At 37.8% G+C, this 22,649-nt stretch overlaps 3 protein-coding genes across 6 annotated transcripts; 2 read left to right on the top strand and 1 right to left on the bottom strand.

Moving 5' to 3' along the window:
* The first annotated feature begins 395 nt into the window (after window positions 1-395).
* Window positions 396-12,361, top strand: gnb1b (guanine nucleotide binding protein (G protein), beta polypeptide 1b). 3 transcript variants are annotated; one of them, XM_061043034.1, is made up of 11 exons: window positions 396-769; window positions 6,186-6,294; window positions 6,431-6,469; window positions 6,553-6,659; window positions 6,937-7,000; window positions 8,033-8,195; window positions 9,283-9,349; window positions 9,509-9,710; window positions 9,812-10,028; window positions 10,136-10,251; window positions 10,920-12,361. In XM_061043034.1, the coding sequence occupies exons 2-10, from the start codon at window positions 6,238-6,240 to the stop codon at window positions 10,240-10,242; spliced, it is 1,023 nt and encodes a 340-aa protein (XP_060899017.1). In that variant the 5' UTR covers window positions 396-769; window positions 6,186-6,237; the 3' UTR covers window positions 10,243-10,251; window positions 10,920-12,361. The 3 variants fall into 3 exon arrangements, with proteins under 3 accessions (XP_060899017.1, XP_060899020.1, XP_060899018.1); XM_061043037.1 differs by lacking the exon at window positions 396-769 and adding an exon at window positions 1,048-1,075; XM_061043035.1 differs by lacking the exon at window positions 396-769 and adding an exon at window positions 1,476-1,604.
* Window positions 12,362-14,773: 2,412 nt separating this feature from the next.
* Window positions 14,774-18,864, top strand: tardbpb (TAR DNA binding protein b). 2 transcript variants are annotated; one of them, XM_061043027.1, is made up of 5 exons: window positions 14,774-15,463; window positions 16,429-16,592; window positions 16,687-16,827; window positions 16,934-17,104; window positions 17,198-18,864. In XM_061043027.1, the coding sequence occupies exons 1-5, from the start codon at window positions 15,223-15,225 to the stop codon at window positions 17,690-17,692; spliced, it is 1,212 nt and encodes a 403-aa protein (XP_060899010.1). In that variant the 5' UTR covers window positions 14,774-15,222; the 3' UTR covers window positions 17,693-18,864. The 2 variants fall into 2 exon arrangements, with proteins under 2 accessions (XP_060899010.1, XP_060899009.1); XM_061043026.1 differs by having other exon boundaries at window positions 16,687-16,836.
* Window positions 18,865-19,874: 1,010 nt separating this feature from the next.
* Window positions 19,875-22,312, bottom strand: cenps (centromere protein S). Its single transcript, XM_061043030.1, has 5 exons — window positions 22,063-22,312; window positions 21,853-21,976; window positions 20,639-20,672; window positions 20,448-20,514; window positions 19,875-20,093 (listed from the first exon to the last, which is right to left on the bottom strand). The coding sequence occupies exons 1-5, from the start codon at window positions 22,087-22,089 to the stop codon at window positions 19,980-19,982; spliced, it is 366 nt and encodes a 121-aa protein (XP_060899013.1). The 5' UTR covers window positions 22,090-22,312; the 3' UTR covers window positions 19,875-19,979.
* Between the last annotated feature and the right edge of the window lie 337 nt (window positions 22,313-22,649).

Below are 22,649 nucleotides of genomic sequence, written 5' to 3'. Positions count from 1 at the left end.
GGTGGGAGGGAAGGGTCCTTGTCCTGTCAGAGCAGCCAAATATTGCCAAATTAAAGTCTGTTTTAATGTTTGTTTCATATCGTTTGGGAAACCAATTGGGACACCCACACCACACCACACACACTCACAATCACTCACTTAATGCTCCCCCAAGCCTTTTAGTTTGACTTAGTTGTAGGATGAAGGAACGATAGGCTCCTAGGTTGCACTTCAATGAAATGCACATAGGACATGTGAGAAGTGCTAAATATTGTTTATAGTGATTGATAACACTAACATCTCCAGTTAAGGCTATAGATAGATAAACACCAGCCGAAGGTTCTTGTTCTTTACCCATCGCTGCTGCAGCGTGGGGTTTCCCAGCGCTGACTGCAGGGTTACCGCGCCCATCTCGTCGTTTGATTCCCGAACTGAAGTGCTTCTACTGTACGGGCAGATGTTGAGCTTGGAGAAAAGGATACAGTAGACCGTCTAGTTTTAATCAAGTGTGGTGACTTTACAGATTAGTGTGTTTGTCCGTCTGGGGAGTTACATCAGTTAAGGGCTAGTGGGTGTGATCCCCCCCTCCTCCCCTCTCCGGTTGGTTGACTGAGGTTGTCAAGCTGTTGCCTGCGTTAGAGAAGGGCTGCTCCTCGGAAAAACCAACGCTAGCTGGCTAGCTAGTTAGTAAGCTAGCGTTGTGGTGTTCGTCGATGCGTGGATCGGAGCTTTACGCCGTCCTGTTTCCCAGTAAATGCCAAAACGCAAAAACAAACGCAAATTGAACCAGGTAAGTTGAAATAAAGCGATTACCGAGCTGTTTCTCAATCTTTCACTGTTACTGTTAATGGCGTTAGCTGATAAATTGTGGCGGTATTGAACCGTCCGGGGGTGGGGTACCGATAGCTTCCTAGTCCTTTAGTTAGCTGCAGATGGCTAACATTTAGTTAGCTATTTTATCTGAAGCGAATTTTAAGTCTATCACTTTAAAAGAGTGGCTGTAGCATTGAATCCTGATTCTTATTGTATGTGGAGGATTACCAGAGTGCTTTCACTTCCTACTACATCACTGTGTTTGCGTTCAGTAAATTGAAATGTAAGTACTATTAATGTTAGTGGAAAAAAACCCCGGCGTCAAAGTAACGTGAATATCGACCAGGAAAGGATTGATATCAGCGATGGCCCACCGGAGCTTTTTTTTTGCTTTTGGCCTGAAAATCCACTAGTTAATAGCTGTAAAAGTTTTAAAGAAAAGTGTGATTACGACGTAGCACCATAAACCTAAATGTAATCGATGGATTGAGTTGTCCTCGTTAATTTTTTCATATTAAAGGTATTGCTGTCAGATGATGATGATGATGACACATTGGGGTTGGGTTGGAACAATAAAGGTCCCGTAAACAAAATTTAATGCAAAAAAATGTGTTATCAGCGATAGCAGAGCAGTCTGCATCACTACTTGACTTCAAGATTGGTCATTTTCTATGTGTCAATTTAAAGCCACGTTTAATTAGAGTGAGCCATTGTCGCCGCGTTAACACCCTGTTTTTTACTGAGCCAAACTAATAAGTTAGCACATTGCTGCCTTCCTGCAACGACTCGGCCGCGGTGCAACGCCTTTTGGGGTTAGTAATGCTAGTTATTTATCACCAGTTAGCTTATATATACTTACACAGCAATGAATGATATCCTATACTTTATTTTAAAAAAGCAGCCACTTGAGTTATTGCTTTTTTTTTGCTTACTGAAGTCGAGCAGGCCATCGCCGCCCGACCTTGCAGTTTTACAGGCTCGGCTGCATGAGATTACTGAACCCAATAAATATACTGATGCGTCTTAATCAAGTCAACCTTACACCGTCGGCTTTAACGAGATTGTTAGTCTGTACGTAAGTGGATTTCTAGAGGCTGGGCAATCGCCGAGTTTCCCCACTATATTGGCTTTAAGCTAACTACATAGCTTTCCATGTAATTGCGGAAGAGCTGCTGAGTCTACCCCGAGTCTGACTGGTTACGGTTTCTTCTGCTTTACCAGCTTCTGGTCATTTATTATGTGTCTTGATATTCAGCGGGACATACACACGACAAACTTTGTACCGCGCCACTGTTAAATCACAAGTAAAAATTGTTGCCAATAATATCAGCGAGTACATTTCCTTCTTGAACACTAGCTCTGCCCTGCCTGCAGGCCTCACCAGTCAAGCCTGTTAGCAAGCTAACTAGCGGACAGCAGTCTGCAAGATGGCGTTTAGCTGCATCTTCTCAGATTTCCATCGGTGCAAGTCATGTTATTATTGCACTGTGCAACGTACATCACATGTAGAAATAGATCACAGCTTTTTAGATACTAGTAGTCTATTCCACAGTTGTTTAAGTGAAATATTGTTTCTCTTTATATACGAGAGGATCTTGGTTGCCCAACCTCGTGAACAAATTAGATTAACAAACTAACTGAAACAGCTATCCAGCGGCCATTCAAATCCAATGCAAACTATTATTCAGTTGTAGGCAAATCACAGTACTGCACACAGTGACTATGTAAACTATCAGAACACACCAACTAGACAGGATAAACCTGTGCACTGACAGCACCTAGTAATATACACTCACCAAGCATTTCTGTTTACATTATGTGCCTGTTATTTGCAAATATATTCTTTTAAACATAGATTCTTTAAAAATACAACTTTACATTAAGCAAGGATGACACTAATTATACTGTTTCTGGTCACACTGGGTAACTGAAGTAAATGTACTATATTAGGCTTATGATATCACCAGTAGAGTTAAAATCCAGGCACTTGCTGTAAGCATGTTGTGTGTAAAAGAATTATGATTAAACTCATCCTTTTATGATTAGGAAAACATATTTCTAATGCCTGGGCTGGATCTGCCAGCTGTTTATGTTAGTGGACATGGATAGGGATTAGAGACTCATTGACTGAGGATTTTAGCTTTTAGGATTATGGAGTTGCTCAATGATATTGCTGGTTATGACCTTTTCTATGATCCAGCTTTAGACCTGTGAAACATTGCATTATCATCCTTTAACAGTGCAGATAAGCTGACCTCTCTTTTGAGAACAGAGTGCAGAGTCGGGATTATTTTTAAAATGTTAACTGTAGATGCATGAGCCACCTTTTTGAAAATGCAGGCACAGTCTGCCCTTAAGGGACCCGAGAAAAGCTAGTGAGCTACAACTCTAGGCTGCTTGTCTCTGCTCATTGTTTATCATGCAGTCAGCTGACCCTGATCAGGCGCTTGGAAAGCAGAAGTGATGAGGGAGAGGAACTCCTTACTTGTAAGCATCCACAGAGGTCAATGGGAAATAATGTTTCTGAGTGTGGCTTATTTTCAATATGAAAAGATTCAATATGACCCAGGTTTATATCACTTTTTGCTTTTACCATTGTATTTTAGGGTGTGGCAGGAGATGTAAATGATACAGATGAATTGCATGTTATAATTGATTAAGAACAACATTTTAACTGACTGTGTGACTGAAGAGTATTTTCTAATGGATAAGTATTAAAGGAAACCTGTCATTTTAACTCTTAAACTTCAGAAAAAATAGAACTGTAACTGGAAGCTAAATAATGTCCTAAAGCTAATTTCAGATCGCAATCTTTTGACAATAAATTCAGTTAAAATTATGTTATTGTAATAATTATGACTTATCACATTATATTAGTGCTGATACAGCCTAAGAAAGCAAATCTCAGATTTTTTTCACACCACACTCAATCTACGATTTTAATCGATTTTCGTTTTTTTACAAAAAAAATCTATGGAACACACTTGAAAAGGTTCGGAGGGACTGAAACGTGATTTTTTTTTCTTATAAATTGGTGATGCTTAGCAAGAGTAGTGTGCAGGATTTTTTCAATTCAAGTGACAGTTTGTGGTCCTACACACCTACTTTATGTGATAGTTGGATGTGCAAACACCTCCTTAAAAATATAAGGAATTTACTTTTATTTATTAGATTTCCCTTTGAGGATGAATAAAGTAACCTCAGTTTCTCTTTTGGGGTTCAAGTGCAAGCTGTACATTTTGATTTAAAGTGCACTATGTAGTGTCAGGCTACAGAAAAAAGTAGAGATTAGGCAGAACTGTGGCTCGTGGCATAGACCTGGGGCCACCCAGCCACTCTGTAGGACGTAAAAGAGGGGGGAGGATGTGAACTTTAGGAACCCAAAGGAACTGGCCGAGTAAGTTAAAGAAAAAAGCTAGATTTTCCACAAATACGATTTATTGATGAAGTTGATATATTTCCCAGCCCTACACGGTATACTCATTGATATTGTATGTAATGGCTTAGCCCCAGTGAAGGCACTTTATACTAATGTTTTCCCTTTAAATGCCTCAATACATGTTAATACATGAATTAATCTACATGTCTAAAACTACCATGAGTATTAGTAAACTTTCTCAGAAAATAAAATACAGCCCTCTGAATCAACTTTGAAAAATACTTAATAGGGTATAAGAAAAGTGGAGGATATTGCTGTAAAATATCGGCTATATTCAGAGGTTTTCAAGGTGAGAACAATTTTCTGCTGTCTATTGATGATACTGCATTATTATTACATTCCATGACACGTTAATATAGAGATTAATCAGGGTAAGAGGATAACCTGTATTAGAAAGGTCAACCAATCAGAGGACCTAAAGGATAACATAGTCAGGTAGAGAAGATTGTCTCAGTTGTCTTGAAACCTCCGCTTTCATAGGCCTACTGACTGACATACAGCAGGTAAGGTAACTGGAAGGCAAGGTTGGTTGACTCGGTGGGGCTAGTAATCATTTAGTTTTTTATATTGCAGTTTTAGACTTTGAACTGTCACTAGTGTCATGCAAAACGTGTTTCGTTGTTTGTTTTTCTAATATACAAGAGAGCAATATGTCTTATCCAGGACAGCTTATAAATACTAGTATTAATAACTGATGAGAGTAAATATATACTTTTAAAATGTAATCTTTCAACTTGATATGAAATGTATTTTGTATGTTGGAGTAGTTTTACAAAAGTTGATGTAGCAGTGTTATTTCCTTAATACTTAAAAAATACTTGCTATAAAATACTTTTTTAAGTTGTATTTAGGTTAAAATGATGTGTGCATTCTCAATTTTTATTAGCTAACAAGTTCTCTGAATGCAGACGTCAGTACCACAAAAAACATTTAAACATGTAAGAGTGAAATCATAAATTTTTTTCCCAAATGTACTTCTCTAAGGCATACCTGAATTATTTATTAACTGGATCTGAGCACAAGGGTTTCCATTTTCCAGGATATATGGAGTTGGTAAACATTAAGTGACCATTTCATTAACTACTAAACCAGCTACAGACCGTATCCGAAATAAGATTGGATATTCATTGAGCCATTTTGCTTGTTGTTGTTATGTTGCATTGTGATTCTTTGGCACAAACTTTAAATTGTCTTAGACTGTGCCTGCCTCATCAAACAGTGGGATGACATATTTGTTACAGCATGATGCAGTAATGTAACCAAATTTCAGAACTGATTTTATTTGCTTACCTCGACAAAAAGCTCTTAAAAGATTAAAGTTACATTTTCAGTGTTGTAAAATCATATAATTGTCTTGATAAGTTTCCCCCATGATATGACAGTGAATGTAAATTAAGTCTTGTAGCTCCCCTGAAATAACTGTCTAGAAATTACTTAAGAAGTGTATTACCGTAATTTGCTTGGAGAAATGCGATAGGTATAATATTTGGAGCATGCCAGTTGGATTGCGACATGAGTTTTTAAAAGTTATTTTATCACACAAACTTTTAGAGTGCCTTGTGGTTCTGTATTAATATTAGGAGCTTATTGATCACTGGGCTAAAATTCTGAGTATCCCAGGGATTGAGGTCAACAGGATAATGACTGCTTTTCGGATCATTGGAAAATCATGCCTTAACAGGATTTGTCTGGCAATCTAAACTGTGTGTCAGGATTATGAGTGACATTGAGGTGTGAAAGTAAGGTTGAACCATCACCTGTGTGTGTTGTAGGCTGTTGGTAAACAAAGTTTATTGAAGTAAAATTAAACTGATTTGAGCTCCTCTTTTATTATCTGCTGTTAGAAAAATCTGCTTTTATGAGTTCATGCTCACTTTGTGTAGGTAGCAAAAATATGACCTATAATGAAAAAGATTGTGTGAGTGATTAAAATGCTTCTCTTAATTATTTCTAGATCAACAAGTGCCCCGGTAGCTGGAGTAAGGTAATTGAAAAAGCAGGATAAAATGAGTGAACTGGACCAGTTACGCCAAGAGGCTGATCAGCTCAAGAACCAGATCAGAGTGAGTAAAAAGCACCTGTTTTTATACTGTTATAACAATCATTCAAATTCATTATCACCTCAGAGTTCAGGCCAATAAAATAAAGATGCAGGTATGATGGAGATATCCCAACCTAATTTATTTTTCCTCCTTTCAGGATGCTAGGAAAGCATGCGCAGATGCCACACTATCACAGGTAACATTTAACATTCTGATTCGTATCTTTGGTCAAATAAAGTATCTGAACTGAATTTAACCATGGTTCTTAATGGTTTGTAGATCACGGCTAATATTGACCCCGTTGGCCGAATCCAGATGCGTACAAGACGAACGCTGCGGGGTCATTTGGCTAAAATCTATGCCATGCATTGGGGAACAGATTCCAGGTAAAAAAGACTGCCCGGCATACGACTCATTATATCAACGTCTCTTTTTATATGTTGTTCAAATCTGATCTCTTATAATGACAAATTTTTAGAAACCTGTAAAACGGAGAATTTACCGTAATTTAAGTGATGTTACGCTTATAAGTAAATGTCATATATCTTTACATTGATGTTTTTCCATACATCGAAGTACTAAGTCATTTTTGGTCAGCTTGATTCTTGATTTGAAAACTGTTTTTTGTCACTGTGTTTTACAATACTGTTCTGATTTGTTTAGGCTCCTGGTCAGTGCCTCTCAAGATGGCAAACTCATCATTTGGGACAGCTATACTACAAATAAGGTAATTACATTTTTTGGTAGTGATGTAATAGTTCAATTTTAAAATGCTATTTGTAATAGTTAGTTTGAAGACAGAATAATGACAGCAGCTGTTTAAATGTAGTTATTTTAGAATTACAAGGAGAGAAACTAACACTGCCCAGATATTCCTAATAAATTCAAAAGGCCTTTTAAGCAGCCAAGAGAATGGTGATTGTTGTGGTTAATTTGTAGTTAGATGGATGGAAGTGGTGGGCAGTTTGATGTCTGGCCCTTTCTATCACATACAGAAACTTTAAAATGGAGATTGATGATCTGTCAAGTCTTCGTTTATTGAAGAAGCTATCCTACTGACACTAAAAAACTGTTTCTTTGAGTTTGATACAGCCAGCGATAAATCCAGCTGGGAATTAAAAGATTAAAGGGTCATTCTTCTAATGTATCTCAAGAGGGGATTGCAAGCCCGATCGAGGTCAGAATTGTATATTGTATTCTTTAAGTTATAAGGCTCTCACAAATAGAAACAACACTAGTGTCAGCCTTTGCTAAAACAAGCTTCCACATGATGCTGCCTGTGAGTGCCCACAGTAACAGCTTATTGATCGACATATGATATTATCCATCGAAATGGAAATGTTTGATCATACAGCACGCTGTGGTGCATCCTGTGCTTTGCTCTCATTTCATTGGCACTTGCTACTTGTTGCGTCATTGATGCTAGTTTGTGACCTGGCCTGGATGTCACTCTGATTTGGTAGCAGAGCAGTTTTTAAAATAAAACATTAAAGCTAGTTACTATTTTTGATACTTCACTGAAACATTTGATCAGACTTACATATCATGAAATGAAATTGAACGTAACAAATGAATTCCTTGATTTAAAAAAAAAAAAATTAAAAAAGGTTTCTCTACACAAAAACATGAAATCCTTGTCATTACCAGACCAGTGAACCTGTGAACTGTAATTTCTAGTTTAAAAATTTCCCTAAAAAAACATGGACATCTAATTAATTGTATGTATTTGTGTTCTTTTGTGTCGTCATGTTTGTTGTAGGTTCATGCCATTCCACTTCGATCTTCCTGGGTCATGACTTGCGCCTATGCACCGTCAGGAAATTATGTGGCCTGCGGTGGCTTAGACAACATCTGCTCCATCTACAACCTGAAAACCCGTGAGGGAAATGTACGTGTGAGCCGTGAGCTCGCTGGACATACAGGTGTGTGTACTACTCATTTTCTAGCTGTCATAAATTTTGCATTTAAATTAAAGTCTTGGGAATTTACAAAATATTGTTTTTTGCTATTAATTAACCGTTGACTGAAATGGATTGCAAAATTGTAATCTTAACTCCATATGTCAACTCAAAGTAAATAAAATAAGACAGTGCCCTTCCTTTGTGCACTGAACACTCAAGGCCTTACTGTATATTGAATCTTATTAATTCAGGATGATTAGGAGTTCATTGGTTGGACAAAATTTGAAGTGTATTTAGAGTCTTCATTCCTCCAAATGTTTATGTTTGTTATCAGATCATTTCTTAATCTAATACACTCATTATGATAGTAGATTGGAAGCCCATACATAGAAAACTCACATAAGCCACACAGATTCACTTCAGACATGAGAATGTATGAGACAACTGAGTACGATAGTGCTCTAAGAATCAGTTCATGTCACTGCGATTTTCTACATCAATATGTAAGAGTCTGGCCTATGTCCAACTAGCATTTTTTTCTGAGCGTCAGTATCTTTTTTCAATAAGGAGAGAGCGCTTGCACCAGCAGATGACCACCAGTGGAAAAAGCGCAGCACACAGCTTTGTTTTTGGAGCCCTCTGCCTTCTTTTGTGCAGCCACTCTGAGTGCTTTACTCTTCAAATGTTTCAACTTTTTAGAAAGGCACTTTTGACATCTTTTCAAAATATATGATATTTGTGATTATTGTCTCCTATGGGTCGTGCTCTGTACCCACATCCTCTTTTCTCCGTGTCCTGACAAAGTAGGAGGGCAAGCATCCTCTGTTTGATGCTCATAGTGAAGGGAAAAACAATGTGAAATATAAAACATACAATAAAAAGCCCCAGTGCAGTGTCAGTAATAAAGTGGCTGTTCTTAAAAGACTGTTGTCATAGAGACGGCATGCACGTGCAGTGCTTTGATTCTCAGTGCATATGCGCTCCAGAGCGAACGGCCGACACTGTTCTGCCCAACAGAAACGCTGGACACAGACAAATACTGCCAATTACAATTTGAAATAAACTTTCAAGCAAATAATTCCTCCACTGTTGATTCTTTGATTTTCAGGATACCTGTCCTGCTGTCGCTTTCTCGATGACAACCAGATTGTTACAAGCTCTGGAGATACCACTTGGTATGTAAAATGAGTGTTTGCAACGGAGTTATTTTCCTGTTTTATGTCAAATCAATGATTTTGTAAAAGGGCCGGTAATTAGAAAAATTATGGAACTAAATAGTTTTTTTGTTGGTTGTTTTTTCAATGAATATGATTTTATTTGTATTTTTTTTATAGTGCACTTTGGGACATTGAGACTGGCCAGCAGACAACTACTTTTGCTGGACACACAGGTGATGTCATGAGCCTGTCATTGGCCCCCGACACACGGTTATTTGTCTCTGGTGCTTGTGATGCTTCGGCTAAACTCTGGGATGTCCGTGAGGGCATGTGCAGACAGACCTTCACTGGCCATGAGTCCGACATCAACGCCATCTGTGTAAGCTGTTGCTTTTTGAACTTGAAATTTCAGTTTTTGACACACTTTGTGTTTCATATGGTTCATTTGTTTATTAATACTCTATCTTTTTAAACTTTCAGTTCTTCCCTAATGGCAATGCCTTTGCCACTGGCTCTGATGATGCCACCTGCAGGCTGTTTGATCTGCGTGCTGATCAGGAATTAATGATCTACTCTCATGACAACATCATATGTGGCATCACCTCTGTTGCATTCTCAAAGAGTGGCCGTCTTCTTCTGGCCGGCTATGATGACTTCAACTGTAATGTGTGGGACACACTAAAAGCTGACCGTGCTGGTGGGTATCTGATGTGAAATACTTGTGATCCTGGATAATTAGACGTACAAAATAAGTTCTTGATGGTTGTTGTTTTGTATACTAACTAAAACTTTGTACTTTTCAAGGTGTGCTGGCTGGACATGACAACCGTGTAAGCTGCCTTGGAGTCACTGATGATGGCATGGCAGTTGCAACGGGATCCTGGGACAGTTTTCTGAAGATCTGGAATTGAAGCCTGAAGGTTTCTTTTTTTTTTTTAAATTATTACCTACATTTTTACCTTAGGCTATTCCCTGTAAAGTCTTAGTTCTACACCTGTAGTTGCAAATGTTTGTTGAAGCCTCATGTTCTGCGAGGCTGAAGTTGAAACTGAAATGGTTTTGCACCACTTCCGTGCCCTTAGAGGTTTCAGGAAGTTTTTGGTTTAATGAAGTCTCTCTCTCTCTCTTTTTGTGTCATTTGCTGGGTTTTATTCTTGAGAAATATGTTAGCTTGTATCTACATCCTCTTTTGACTTTTGTGATGAAAAACATTCCTGCCCCTACAGTCTCAATGTTAGAGTATAATTTTGTATCAGGCTTGCTGTGTAAAGAAACCAACCCAATGGTTCATCTTCTCCACTAAACATTTAGTGCACCTCAAATAAAAAAAATAAACTTAAATCAGTACAAATGTAAGATGAATAAAATAACTTTTAAGTCAACCAACGGTATGAAATATTCCAATTCAAAAATATGTTTAAGAATTCCACAGCTTTCAAATATAATATTAACACGATTTTCAACTGCAGAAGATTCTAAGAAAAAAAACAAGATTCTGAAAAGGCCAAAAGGTGTCTCTGCAAAAAGCTAAACTGTAGATCAGGTAAGATTAGTTGGATTCTTAATTTCATGTGTCTTTGTTTCCTAGATGTTCATTTAACTCCAAAGTTGACTGGAAGACCATTACAACTTCAGAATGTTCACAGCATCTTCTCAACACTGTTTAAACTGACTTGGACACCACAAAAACGAAGGGAAACCAATGCCTTTCCTACACAAAGAAGAGCACAATTGTTTATCACCTAGTTAAGAAAGGATCTCCTGTGGTATCAAATCAGAAACTTGTGCATTCCTTCTTGGACCATTTTATGTTACCTTGAAAAAAAAACAACAACAACAACAACACTATCATCCCATGCAAATGTGTGCGTCTCGAAAGCAAATGTTGGAGTGTAATTGTACAAATTATTTAACTTTTTTTTTTTTTTAAGAATTCTATTCTGATGGTTTGTTATTCTCGATGGCTTTTCTTTGTCATATTTCTTTAGTGGTTTTAGATATGTTTGAATTACTGCTTGTCTTTCTAATCCAGTTAAATCATATAAGACAGATGACCGAAAACACGCCGCAAGTAAAAGCTTGGATCATATAACACGAGCAGCTTTCCAAAATTTCCATGATGTATTTAAATACTAGCTGTCTTTTTTTTTTTCATCACAGCCTTTTGCACATGAAGAAGCTTCGCCTTTCAACTAATACTATGTTAAACGAACCAAGCACATGCTCTAAGTTATGAATGCTCATTCCAGTACAAAAGGAGTTATAACGAGTAACTTATACAGTTAACCCCCTAATTCTTGTACATGCCTTTAAAGCTGGGTGGGAAGGGGTGGGGTAGCAAAATAGGTGCTGAGATAATTGGGGCATGGCTGGATTTTATTACCGTATATGGATGGGGGGTGGGGGTGGGGGGTTGTGTTTAGTATCCACTTTGAGTGAAACACCTCACCTGACTAAATAGACACTTCCTTTGCTTGGGACTGCAGTTGCAACTCTGTGAATGAAATGTACAAATCAATGTCTGAAAATAATGGTCTGATGTTTTAAGTTAAGACATTTAATTTTGTCTGCCATGAGTTAATTTAGATGTGCATGCTGTAGACTTGCTTTCAATGGTGCAAAATTTCTAGATTTTTTATTTTTTTTTGTTAGTTTCTGAAAGGAGAGTAACCTAATGATTGAACTTCATAGAAGCCATTTTTTTGGCTCCAACTCTGCATACATCATGTTCTAATTACTGGTAAAGCTATGCACCAGAGTGAGCAAGAATGGAGAAGACTAAATATTGATTGCAAACTTAGTGTAAATGATGCTTACCAGTTCTATTGATGCCAATTTTTGTAATTATTATAACAATCATTGTGAAATTATATCCTTGACAAGTCCTATTCTCTCCTTCAAATCTCCACACTCAATGGAACAACAATGTCCTCACAAACTGTCCATACTAAACTTTTGTACATTTTTTCTTGGTCTTAAATTGAAAATCCGAGCATCTGAATGACAACATTTCACTGTATACAGAAGCACTTTTGTTAAAGTTGTGACATATTTTCACTTTTCCTTTTTTTTTCTGCAATGATGTACAATAAATGTGATGTATTTGTGTGTGGCCACAAGTGAAAATGCAATTCAACTGAGACAGAATCCCTTTTCTCTTTCCATTAATATTATAGAGCTCTGCACCCTTATGTACCTTTTCACTTTTTGTATTTCATTTCAGTCTGTTGGTGTAACACGGTGAGCTGGATGCAAGATAGATACTGTACTAAATTGTACTGTTATTGATTGAAAATGTAATAAAAAAAGCTGTTTGAGATCTCTTTGTTGAGTTGAGTCTGAAACAAATGTTTAATCGATGCTTTAAAAGGGAGTTATTTAGCCAATGCTTTAGGATCAGTAAGGCTAGTTGTTTTGGAAAGATGGCTTTTTACTTGTTCAGGGAGAGCAGGCAACAAAGTTAGGCTAAAAACAGTTGATATTATTTGCAGAGCCAATGGGATGGCTTCTGTAATCTATAGACTGAACTACTTTTCATTAAAATCTTAAATATGTTACTCTTCTAGCCAGAACGAAACCTACCAAACCTTACTAGCAACAAATTTGATAATAGATTACAGTTTGCTAATATTGCTCCCTACCTTTGCATACATTCGACTTATCTCTATCCCTAAACCAAAGATGAATAAATTAGTCCGGCTCTAGCCATTTTAACACCCTAGGCAGGAAACTTCCTGTCTCTAATGAAGGCATAAAAGCCCAAAGAGAAATCTGCAGAAAAAAAATCAGCCTTTGCAACAGATGTAATGAATTTGATACTGTAACCATACTTAAACATCAGGGTAGCCATCATTGACCACAAACCAGGTAAACTGAAAAATACTCCAGATAAAAAAAATGAAACAGGTTCATCTACAACCAAAAATTGTGACTCAAATTATTGGGTGGACATTAAATAAACTGACCGCCACAGTCTGTCTAATCTCTTGTACTTCACAATTCTATTTTCTAAAAATTGTACAAGTAGATGACCAACCAATTAATCTTGTTGAGCATTGATGAGTCACCAAGGTTTTATCATTTTCGAATGAGTTGGTTATTGATAATGACAGATTGCTCAGATCCATTGTTTATTTTATAATAAAACCAATGTCAGTCAGCCCTGCACTTCATCAAAACCCCTTACAACACAACACAAAAGGAAAATCAATCTGACTAATGATTTGATATCCTGTCAAACTACCTCTTGAAGTATTTAATTTTAACATTGACTAGTACCTGACAATTGCACAGTCCAGTTACTGTATCAAACAGTCATGCACACTAGTGCTGTACAACTTTACACCTTCTGTCATCAGTTATTGTGTAACCTCCTGGTCACAAGCAGCACAAACAACCATCATGTCTCTGATGATAATATACAACAAAGCCATTCAAATTTTAGACAAGATGCAAATAAGGTGTTATGACCCATACATCATTGTCACTTAAACAAAGTTAAATGTGTCATGTTTTGGTAATTGTATTAAATTGTCTACGCTTAAACTCATCCATTAATGTTTAAAAGCTACTCAGGTTCTCTGTGAGTAAACTACATTGTCAGGCTCTGTAACAGGAGGAGCATCTAATGGAGACTCGCAGAAAAATAACCTTTTCTGTTCAGGGGATCAACATGTGGAAAGCTTTTCCTGCAGAGTTCAAAGTGGAACCAGACTGGAGTCATTTTAAATTAAACTCAAACTGCAACATTAAAAGTCTTGCCGTCATGCATGATCTTCCTCTTCCTGTTTTACTTTGTTATATTATATCCTTTGCTGTTCTGTATTTTGTGGTTGTGCTCGTTTGGTTCTGTTTTTTAAATGTGAAGTTTTATGTATATTAAAGGCCTATCCTACAAATGCTGTTGTGTGTGGCATCAATTTACGGGCTCCATACGGGTCCCTCTAAAAATAAACATGAAATAAATAAATAACGGAAATGAAAATTAAATGGAGGTTAATCATTATGACCAAGACTCCTAACTTCGAATAAAGGATAAAGGCTCAATTTAATAGATCATTATTTGACTAATATATTATTATAATAATAACTATACTACGGCCATTACGTGCGCTCATCTCGGTACGTACCAACGTAAAATCTAGCGAACGGAAGCTGCATTCGCGGCGTAGCATTCTCAGTGGATGGAGGGAGGGCGAAATAATATCTTCAATAAACGATACATACTATTTGGTTTTAGATCGTATTTAAAAAGAAAGTAAACATATTCTATGACAAATGAGTTAGTTTTGGAACTTGATACTTACGGATTATCCAATTAGTGTAAAATATCAACGACTCTCTCCCGACGAATTAACCCTCACACAGAGAAATGGTACAACCCATTGACGTACTTCCTGTATCACTGAGATAATGCCATTTTAGTAGGCCGTACTTGGTGGTTTCATTTTTCGCCTCGTGGAAAAAAAAGACTTTCCACGCCGTATTAGATAATTTTCATTTGGGATAAGACGAGGGCTCGGTTGAAGTTGTTATAAATTAATCGGCTAGCACGCGATTGAGGAAGTCGTTTTGATTGGATTAGTTAGCGGGAGGGGGACGTACGCATTTATCATTACGCGGCGCAGTTGAAGAGTCGTCGTGTTGACGACGCAGCGAACAAAGGAAGGCTGAGGTCGATACACTCTGTTAGCGCTGTCGGAGGGAAATATAATTTTAGTTCTTTAATGTTAACCTTACTTAACGACGTTATATTGTAAATTGACGTAAGACGTGTTTTGATTAGATTTAACACATAATTATCTGTACTCGTTTAGTTGTTAGCATTATCAGCTAAGAGGACAATCAGCGAGGTGACGGCGTTCAATTGAAACGAGCTTTTGTTTTTAAGAATGGCGGAAGTTTATATTAGAGTGGCGGAGGAGGAAAACGAGGAGCCCATGGAGATCCCGTCCGAGGACGACGGCACTGTTCTGCTTTCAACCGTGGCAGCTCAGTTTCCAGGGGCGTGTGGCCTACGATTCAGGAGCCCCGTCTCCCAGTGCATGCGAGGAGTGCGTCTCGTGGAAGGGATCCTGCACGCGCCCGAAAACGGATGGGGGAATGTGGTGTACGTGGTGAACTATCCAAAAGGTAAGGCCTTGTCATCGTCTTCAAAAAGAAAAACACTTTGTCCAAACAGGTGGCCCATACGTATGTTATTAATAATTCATGATGTAGCTTTTAGCCTTCTGAAAATAGACCAGAATGACGCGACGTGTTTTGTTTACACCCACAATGTGCTTTGAGAGCTGAAACAGTCTTTTCTTAGACAAAAAGCAAAGACGGATAAATATGATTTGATTATAAGGTCATTAGTTTACTCTTGGAAAATCTTGCTGATGATATAGTTTGATTTTGATAAGAGCCCTGCCACAGAAAGCACGTTTCTTGGTTGGACTATATTTTAATATTGAAGTTATAAACTGATTTCAGTGGCTTAAACATCGTTTGTTCTTGATGAATGGAGAGGCTTTAGTAATGTTTATTTTACCTGCACTATACATATGACTATGTATAGGTTACAATAGTACATAAAACCCTCAAACACAATTTGATACATGTATCGAACAGTTTCTAAACTGACTTTCAAGTTGAATTGTCACCTTTTTTTAAGGGGTTTAAAAACTTAAATATGTTTTGTTGAAGTGATGAAGAAGGAAAGAGTGGTTTACATTGAATGGACATGCATAATACTGATTAAAGTCAACCTTTAGTTTGAACAACCACATAATCCTGAAAATGCAAAGATACAAAAGTAGTATGTTGTCACCCATCTACCACAAGTTAAACTAAAGGCATTGTATTTGTAGAGAATGTTTAATTTTCACTCATGCAACATATGGAAATGGTAATGAAAACTCTGTCCATCAATAATCTTCACAAAAATAAATGTGTACAAGCAGAACAGTTCAAATATTGTCCTTTATTGGCTCTTAGGCAGGTCTGATGTTCATGGGAACTTTTCAAAGTCATAAGAAAAAGCTAATATTTTGGCAGCCTGTCTGGTTCAAATAAATCTAACTGAAATTTCTGTCTCTGTGTTGATCTAATTGTAGACAACAAAAGAAAAATGGAGGAAATTGATGCCTCCTCTGCTGTGAAAATGAAGAGAGGGGACATGAAGACGTCTGATCTGATCGTCCTGGGTCTTCCTTGGAAAACATCTGAGCAGGACCTTAAAGACTACTTTAGCACATTTGGAGAAGTCATTATGGTTCAGGTATAACATTAGCAACACTAGTTACATGTATATTGGTCTGGATTGTTAGTGGTGACCATGGATCGTCATTGCTAGATATTTGTTTCTCTGTCAGGTGAAACGAGATGCGAAGACTGGGAACTCTAAAGGATTTGGCTTTGTAAGGTTCACTGAGTATGAGTCTCAAGAAAAGGTGATCTCTCAGCGCCATATGATTGACGGAAGATGGTGTGACTGCAAGCTCCCTAACTCAAAGGTGAATATGGTAATGTCCGTGCGTAATCCCACACTTTATGGGGTTAACTTTTTGTTGAAGGGCACAAAAACCTGTAGTATTAATGTTTCCCCCTTTCCGTTTACAGCAAGGTCCAGATGAGCCATTAAGGAGCCGTAAAGTGTTTGTTGGCCGTTGCACAGAAGACATGACCACAGATGATCTAAGGCAGTTCTTTATGCAGTATGGAGAAGTCACAGATGTCTTCATCCCCAAGCCATTCCGTGCTTTTGCCTTCGTCACATTTGCAGATGATCAGGTATGAAGTTAAATCTGTAGAATGGCCTCTTTTGTAGTGGTGTCACTGCTCAGATGACCTGATTCCCATCTTTTTTTTTTTTTTTCCTCACAGGTTGCCCAGTCTCTCTGTGGAGAGGACCTAATAATCAAAGGCGTCAGTGTTCATATCTCAAATGCTGAGCCCAAACATGGCAATAGGCAGTTTGACCGCACCACACGTTTTGGGAATGGCTTTGGGGCTCAAGCATTTGGTAGCAGTCGTAGCGGGTTAGGAGGGAGCAGCACTAACAGTAGTCTGGCTAACTTCGGTTCCTTTAGTCTGAACCCCGCCATGATGGCTGCGGCTCAGGCTGCACTTCAGAGTAGTTGGGGGATGATGGGAATGCTGGCTAGCCAGCAGCAGACGTCTACCTCAGGCAGTACCTCAAGTGGAACAAGCTCAAGCAGGGACCCAAGTCAGTCTTTCAGTGCAGGAAACAGCAACTATGGCACTAGCTCAGCAAGCCTGGGCTGGGGAACAGGGTCAAACTCTGCAACCAGTGGTAGTGGGTTTAGCTCAGGTTTTGGGTCCAGTATGGAGTCAAAGTCGTCTGGGTGGGGTATGTAAGTTAAATGTTTGTATGGTAAGTATTGTGCAAAAGCCGAGTCTTTTCAAAATTTATTTCTGGTGTTGATGCGTATCTGAAAACTTAACACTTTTATGGAAGATGTTTTGTACATTTGGAAAAAAAAAAAACTGCTAAAGATTTAATTTAGAAAGTGTCGAAGTGAGTTGTTTACCAGGATGTCTGACTAAAGTGCTATTTTTGATGTCTCATTTGTTTGTATCCATTTCAACTGGATTCTCTAATGCATGTATTGTGAAATGTGTTATAGCCATTTTGAAAATGCATGAATGTTTGTGGTTCACCATTATCCAGCTTTGTCGTTGACCTAAAATGCAATCTTGCATTGAGAAGAATCTGGTTGAAACCTAAATGTTTAAGTGCAACTTAATTTGCAGTCAAGTTCTGTGGAAAGCCTTCATTGAAATCTCTTCTGCAGTTCACCTCTCTTCAATTTTCCTGTGAGGAAGCTCCTCTTTGGCAGCATTCTTGGGGTGATATCGGTATCATTCTCCCTCTTCCCACCTGTAAATGCAATGCCATCAAAGAACGGCTTCACTACGCATGTTCTAAGAGACGGTGGGTGTTTTCACTTTTATCCACTTTTAAATGGAAAGAACAGCGCAACTGACATTTTAAGAACTGATGAGTGCGATTGAGGATGGCTTGTGGCGAAGAGTGAAGCGATGAGTGAGCGAACGGAGAGAGACGCGTGAAACGGACTGGTTGTGCGGTGAAAGGGCCCAATTTGACTGCTTTCTTTGAGTGTGTGAGTGGAAGCTGCAGATGCTACGAGCGCCTCCCCTAACATGGACATTCTTTAATTAGTACTTCAGGATTTTTTTTTTTAATCTTTGCAAGTTTTTCCTTACTCTTAAGTATGTTGATCAATTGCAGAAATATCAAAATGTAGTGGAATGTTGTGATGAATATTTGTATTGCTTATATTATCTGATTTGAATGCTGTATGGTGTGTGCTTTCATGTTTTTGAACTGATCTGTAAGTGTGTTCTTGATGTGGATGACACCTGCTGAAGACTCTGGGGGACGCGAGTGATAGTGTGAGAACGTGGAGGTGTGTGTCCAATGGTTCCCAGTAGCTCTTGTTGTTTGTGGGGTGTTTATAAAACATGTCAAATGAAGGGAGTTCTCTAATAAAGTTCATTTGAATAGATGCTTAGTTGATATTACTTGAGTCTATTTGTCAAATAAAAAAACATCTAATTCGATTCACATATTTAGGGACCTTGGGCTCTGCTGGTCGAGGTCTCCGTTTGAACCCTGACTGAAGTCTGTTCTGAAGGACGAAGACGGAAGTTCCAACACTTTCAGTGTGTGGCCTTCTCATACATGACATGGGGTAGTACCTGTCTTTTTGCTGCTTTTAATGGCTTTTAGAGTAAATTATCCCTTTCTGATTATTCACACCTAGTTTTAAGATTTGTCTTTATTTGGATCTTAAAAAGATGAGCTCTCAATGTGGAATCAGATCTCCCAGCCATGTTTTGTGTATGGCCTAACACCCAGTGGCCACTTTATTCAGTACACCTGTACAATCTATTGCAAATACTTAAGTTTCCCTGTGGGTGATACTTAATGGCCAGCATCTGTGCTGTGTGCCCCATGAGTTAAATCTGCAGACGACCTCAGATCTTAATTAAAAAAATAACTGTTAACATATGATTTTGTATTTAGCAGTTTTGATGATAAACGTAGATGTCTGCTCCTGTGTGCACTGCTTTGTCTTTCAAAAATCAAATCTATTCAGGTAAAGTACCATGTTGACCTAGATGCCAAAACCAAATTGACCGTTGAAATAGTGTCCAATAATACATTTGACTTAATGGCAGGTGTAATAAATTGTACAGGTGTCCCTAACAAAGTGATCAGTGGGTGTACTTGTGGTAAGTGCTAAAACATGTTATCAGTTTTTGAACTTTGGCAGGTGTATCATTAGTTGTTCAGACTGTGGTCAGCGCCTCTGACAGCTTTTTAAAATATCAAATAAAAATATTCAAATACAATATTCTGGTCTTCATTTTTCTAGTGTGTTGAACGTTATTTGACATTGGATCAGCAGGTCTCAGAGTAGATACCAAGTTGATGATTTGCTTTAAATGTGATCTAAAACAAGATTTCAAGAGAAGATAAATCATTTAAAAACAATAATATGGCACCCTTAACTCATGATGTATTACAATGCCTTTATTGTCTTCAGAACATAAGTCAGCCTCCATGTTTATTTGAATGTTTAAGGTGAGACACCGCAGGCCTGCTTGTGTCTTGTCTTTATTCTCTGCTTTCCTCCTCAGTGTCTCTGGCCTTCCTTTTCCCGGTGTTTTTCTTTTTCAAATCCCTGTGCTCCTGGTTCAGTTCTTCACTTCTATTTTGTATGTAGATGGACTGAAATGAATAAAAGCAAAATGAACATTACTTGTGCTGTCTATATAACCCCACATAGCTCCAGTCAGCGCATTAACAGGAAAGGCATAATCTTGTGTGGTTAACAACAGTGACTGGAACGTGTACATTTGCTTGATTTTGACTTGAGGCATATACAAGTAAATATACTTGTATATACACCCTATTTTTATTTATCTTAACTAATCTATTCTGTTTAATGTGTATTTTGTATTTAGAACTTACTTGTCTGTGCTGCTGCAACGCCTGAATTTCCCCTCTGGGGATCAATAAAGTATTATCCTATCCTATGGTGCTGTTAAATGTCATTCAGGCAACATAGTGGAAATAACTCACCAGTGCAGTGCTGCGGCGGGCTAACAGCTTAACATCTTCTGTAGACACTGTGCTTCTTTTAGCATGCCTGAAGGACATTTTGAGATTGTCAACCAGAAATATAATGAAAAATTTATAAAATATAAAGTAATTAAACGACAGGATGAGCTTAATTTATTTGTTAATCAAGCTACAAAAGTAGAGATTCTTACCTTGCAAAAGCCTCCAGGTCTTTAGCAAATATATCTGAAATCAGTCAGAACCAGCTGTGAAATGACATGTTTATACTAAAATGTGGAATTAAATGTGTTTATTAATATCCTTTAGCATTTTCATTCAAACTCTACCAACAGCTTTGTTGTTTTAAGGCAAGTTTCCATTTGAAGGGCCTCAACTTTTAATGTTACTTCATCTTGGAAAGAGAACAATTCATGAAACAAAACATGAATCCTTGAACAGACCACTTGATGTACTGCAAAATGGGATGTATTTGTAGTTGTATAAACAAAACTGTGCCTTATAAAAAGAGTGCAGTGTTTTTTTTTAAGGTATTATTTTTGAGATCATTTTATTTAATTTGGTTTATCGAATCAGGTGAAAGGCTAAATTGTTCAAACTCAAAAAACAGCACTTGAGGAAATAGTCATCATAAACCCCCAGAGCAATGTTTTTATTAGGTTAAGATTATTCATGTTAAGAAAATAACCAGTGTAAGAAATACACTACTTCTTTTGTTCTTATTTTGTTTGGGACACAAAACCTACTAATATATTTATTGACATCTTTGTGTACTTAGTTAGCTTTCACCCTAGTGGATTCAAATGTTTATTTTCCACCTCCCGTTGTCATTAATAGTTTTAAGCTCTTGCCTTCAGAGTATTGATGTCTAAGAGCATGAATGCATTTTGTAGAAGTCCACACTGAATAAGATATGTGTGCATGCTGTAGGTCTGGTTAGGAAAACGTTTGGGCTCACCTGAAAAACTATGCTGAGGTTTCTGTACTGCCCTGAAGAGAAAATAACATACTGTGTCCACACTATATTATAAAATGCCCATCGTTTCACAAATGCTCATCTTCTCTCTCCATATGCAACCATAAAACATTTAAAACCATCCCCGGGCTGTCTGTGACCACTTCTGCTCCCTGCACTGTTTGTTCTGTAACACTAGTTATTTGTATTTATTTGTAAGACATATTAGAGTTATTACCATTTTATTCATGTTTGTTTAAAAGTATTTTTTATTTTAAAATAAAGAAATTGTGTTAAATATAAAACTGTATGCCAGTTTTCTTTAAGTGGATGAATATAATATATTAGTGGTCAATTATTTGAAGCAGCTGCTACAATTATTTCAACAATATGACTTTAGAAGTATCCACGTTATTATATCTCTGTACTTCAGTGGACAACATCACGACCCACCACATTGTCTGAAGGCTGTCTCTGCCATCGATGCGATGACTTGTCGGCTGAAGTCTCTTCGGTTGTCCTCTCCGGTCTTCTGACACAGACGACCCACAGTAAAATGCACTGCTGCCTTTAACCTCTGAATTCACACAGAAGTAAAATACATGATGTATCGTTTGTCACAAATAAGAATATAAATTGACGTTAAAGTTTCAATGTTCTTACCTGCTGCGACTCGTCTCTATCAGACATTTCCCCCCCGTGGACAAACTCTCAAACACGGCCTCGACTGTACAATGGCTTTCGATAACAACCGAACAACTCAGAAACACTTTACGCGACAGAGGAGAGACGTCACATTTATTCCCAAACATATACCATTTACTGTTTGCTTTGAGCGAACAGCTGGCTGAGAAAGAAAACTCGCGGCAAAAACATACAAGCAAACCAAAGACTACTAAGTTTTTTTTATTCCTTTACATTTTTGTAGCACCACCGTGTGGCCTGGAGGGGATACTGCAGTGTTTAAATCCATTCTGTGATTTGGGGCTTTATTCACAGGATAGGGTTACCATTGCCTGATCAATGTTGTCCAAGTATTGGGACAACACGAGTGACAAATGTTATTTAAAAACATCTATTAGCCATGTATCTGTTTGTGTGAAGTCATTCACTATCCCCCAGTTTGTGAAATGTTGTCATGAGAATTAAGATATGTCCTGTCACCTGATTCTGCTATTGCAAGTCATTGAGCATTGAGAGTAAAACTTCTGAAAATAAAATATTCACAAAAAATGTTTTAATTTTTGTGA

This window comes from Labrus mixtus, chromosome 7, assembly GCF_963584025.1.
Source record: "Labrus mixtus chromosome 7, fLabMix1.1, whole genome shotgun sequence".
NCBI classification, from domain to species: domain Eukaryota; kingdom Metazoa; phylum Chordata; class Actinopteri; order Labriformes; family Labridae; genus Labrus; species Labrus mixtus.
The sequence above is the reverse complement of the archived record's forward strand: the minus strand, read 5'-3'. Positions and strand labels throughout refer to the sequence as shown.